Genomic DNA, 2,500 nt, shown 5'->3' on the forward strand with positions numbered 1-2,500 from the left:
CGAATGTACTCACACATAAATATACAAATATACACACACGCACATACATGTACAGTATATATGAATGTTTATACCAAAACTGCATATAGATGTCAGAGGAGAGGCTGTCTGAGCGAGCGCCGCCCATCCGCCGACGCTTGCGCTGTTTAGATTTTCTCGCGAGGACAGTGTGCCAAGAAAGTAACGAGAGCAAGAGACAACACCCATTTAAAACAATTCGTTATGTTTGCGTGCAAATGTAATCACGAATCAAAAGAAGTTGGAATAACAAAAAAGTGACGCAAAATATGACTGAAATCGCATTGTTTGATGTCCACTGACGGTCCTTTACAACGGAAAAATAGAGACCAGAGTTCGCTGTGAAAAATGTGGAAAATGTATAGATAAGAGAATGATTAAACAACGTAATAGATGTTTCTGAAGCATCATATCTGCAACAGAATGAAATACAAGTATATATAACTATATTAAAGCAGGAAGAGAAGAGAGAGTGCGAGAGAGTGAGGGCGAGTGCAAGGGAGTGAGAGTGAGAGTGCGAGAGAGAGAGGGAGAGGGAGAGGAGGAGAAGAGAAGAATGTATAGAATTGAAGGAAACATGATTTTCTTGGTAGTTACACAGTTTGTGAAAAAATCCACATAATTTAGAATATGGTCGTAGCCGAGGCATAGGGGTACACAGGTATACATACATTTGAGTATTGTATTCTTAAATGTTTTTAAAATGGTACACTTACCAGCGTTTGTGTCAGCAGGATAACCTTACTATATGCTAATTTTGATGTTAAATGTAGTTTTTCTCGTGTCCTCATATGAACGACTGTAGAATAACTCTTCTTTTTTTGACCCCCACAGACAGCAGCCCGGAGGGCGTGACCCCCACCCCGCCCCACCCCCACCCTGCCCCCTCCCCAAGCTCCTCCACGACCGCCGGCTCGCCCGCGCCCACGCAAGCGCTTCCCCTGATCACGCCCGCGCCGCCCGCGTTACTGCTCTCGCCGACGGCCGCCGTCATCGCTACGCCTACGTCGCTGGTGAAGAAGACGACGCCCTCCACCGCCGGCAGCACGCCCGGGAGCCCGCCCGCGGAGGACACGTCTTGCCCGCCCTCGCCTGCCGGAGGTGACGTCACGGAGGCCCCCGGAGACGATGACGTCGGCGCGATGGTGAGTCTTGAGAACCGGTCGGCCATTTTGCGTAGACAGCGGTGTTGATCAGTCAGGGATGATATAGATGGAAATGATTACCAGCTGAGTTATAGATGAGTTTATCAAAAGTGGAAACGCCTTTGTTCCCCTCAACACAAATTTCCAAATTGGGATACGTGGCAGGAATACTAGGTGTACGCGAGTCACGTCTATTTTGTTATTTTTTTCATTTGAATTTAAATAGCTCATTTATTTACCAAGACGCTAGAAGTCTTGCAAGATTTAGTAAATCATTAATTTTAGTTTAGTTTGTCACTGAGAATGCTTCTTAGAATCTAGTAAAATTGCAAAGGGTACGCATTTGGTGATGCAAAAATTCAAGTGGTTCGTGACTCTCTGAAGTTCGCAAACTGCAATTCTAGCCCCCCCCCCTCTGCACTCAAGCCCCGCTCTCTCTACCCCCCCCCCTCCTCCAGCAGTCGTGCGAGGGCGAACCCGGAGCCGCGCGGAGAGACGACGACAAGAAGAAGCCCCGCCGACGCCGCACGGCCTTCACGCATGCGCAGCTGGCTTACCTCGAGAGGAAGTTCCGCGTGCAGAAGTACCTCAGCGTCGCCGACCGGTCCGACGTCGCCGAGGCCCTCAACCTCTCCGAGACCCAGGTCAAGACGTGGTACCAGAACCGCAGGTGGGTAGGCGGGGGGAGGAAGGGGGGAGGGGAGAAGGGGAGTCAGTTATGCTCTGCTCAATATGTGTTTATGATTTTGGGATAAGGTGTTGGCTGCTGTGTAGTAACACTTACGTCACACACACACACACACACACACACACACACACACACACACACACACACACACACACACACACACACACACACACACACACACACACACACACACATACACACACACACACACATACATTTACACATACACTCGAACAACTGAACATTGCGCTTCACCTATCCACTGTAAGAAATAAAAGCACAAGCCTTTCGTCCCCATCTGACGTTCAGTACCGCCCTCTCGAACAGGACCAAGTGGAAGCGGCAGAATCAGATGCGCCTGGAGCAGCTCCGGCAGAGCGCTGGGGTCGGAGTGGAGAAGGAGCTGCTGGGAAGCGCAGGGGGTCGCAGCTCCCCCGTTGACCCCCTGAGCGTGGTGGCTCCGACTTGCTGTCCGCCTTACTTCCTGCCACCCGTCGATCGGTCCTGCTTCATCACCACAGCAGGACTCTTCACCAGGCTGCCCTACAGCCCCTCGTGCCACTTGTGACCCCAGCCGGACGCCTGACCTCTGTCCCCGGTGTCCTACAGCCCGCCCTGCCCCTTGTGACATCAGCCCTAGAGCGTGACC

General features: G+C 51.2%; 1 protein-coding gene across 1 annotated transcript in view; it reads left to right on the forward strand.

Moving 5' to 3' along the window:
- The first annotated feature begins 89 nt into the window (after nucleotides 1-89).
- LOC138864928 (homeobox protein ceh-31-like) overlaps nucleotides 90-2,500 on the forward strand; it is a 3,772-nt gene continuing 1,361 nt past the window's right edge. Inside the window, exons 1-4 of the mRNA XM_070133573.1 lie at nucleotides 90-180; nucleotides 853-1,163; nucleotides 1,625-1,833; nucleotides 2,179-2,500. The exon at nucleotides 2,179-2,500 is cut by the window's right edge and continues 1,361 nt beyond it. Coding sequence (XP_069989674.1) covers nucleotides 90-180; nucleotides 853-1,163; nucleotides 1,625-1,833; nucleotides 2,179-2,419 — 852 coding nt within the window. The 3' untranslated portion in view covers nucleotides 2,420-2,500. The remainder of the gene's footprint in view (nucleotides 181-852; nucleotides 1,164-1,624; nucleotides 1,834-2,178) is intronic.

The sequence above is a fragment of the Penaeus vannamei genome, chromosome 19 (assembly GCF_042767895.1).
Source record: "Penaeus vannamei isolate JL-2024 chromosome 19, ASM4276789v1, whole genome shotgun sequence".
Taxonomy (NCBI): domain Eukaryota; kingdom Metazoa; phylum Arthropoda; class Malacostraca; order Decapoda; family Penaeidae; genus Penaeus; species Penaeus vannamei.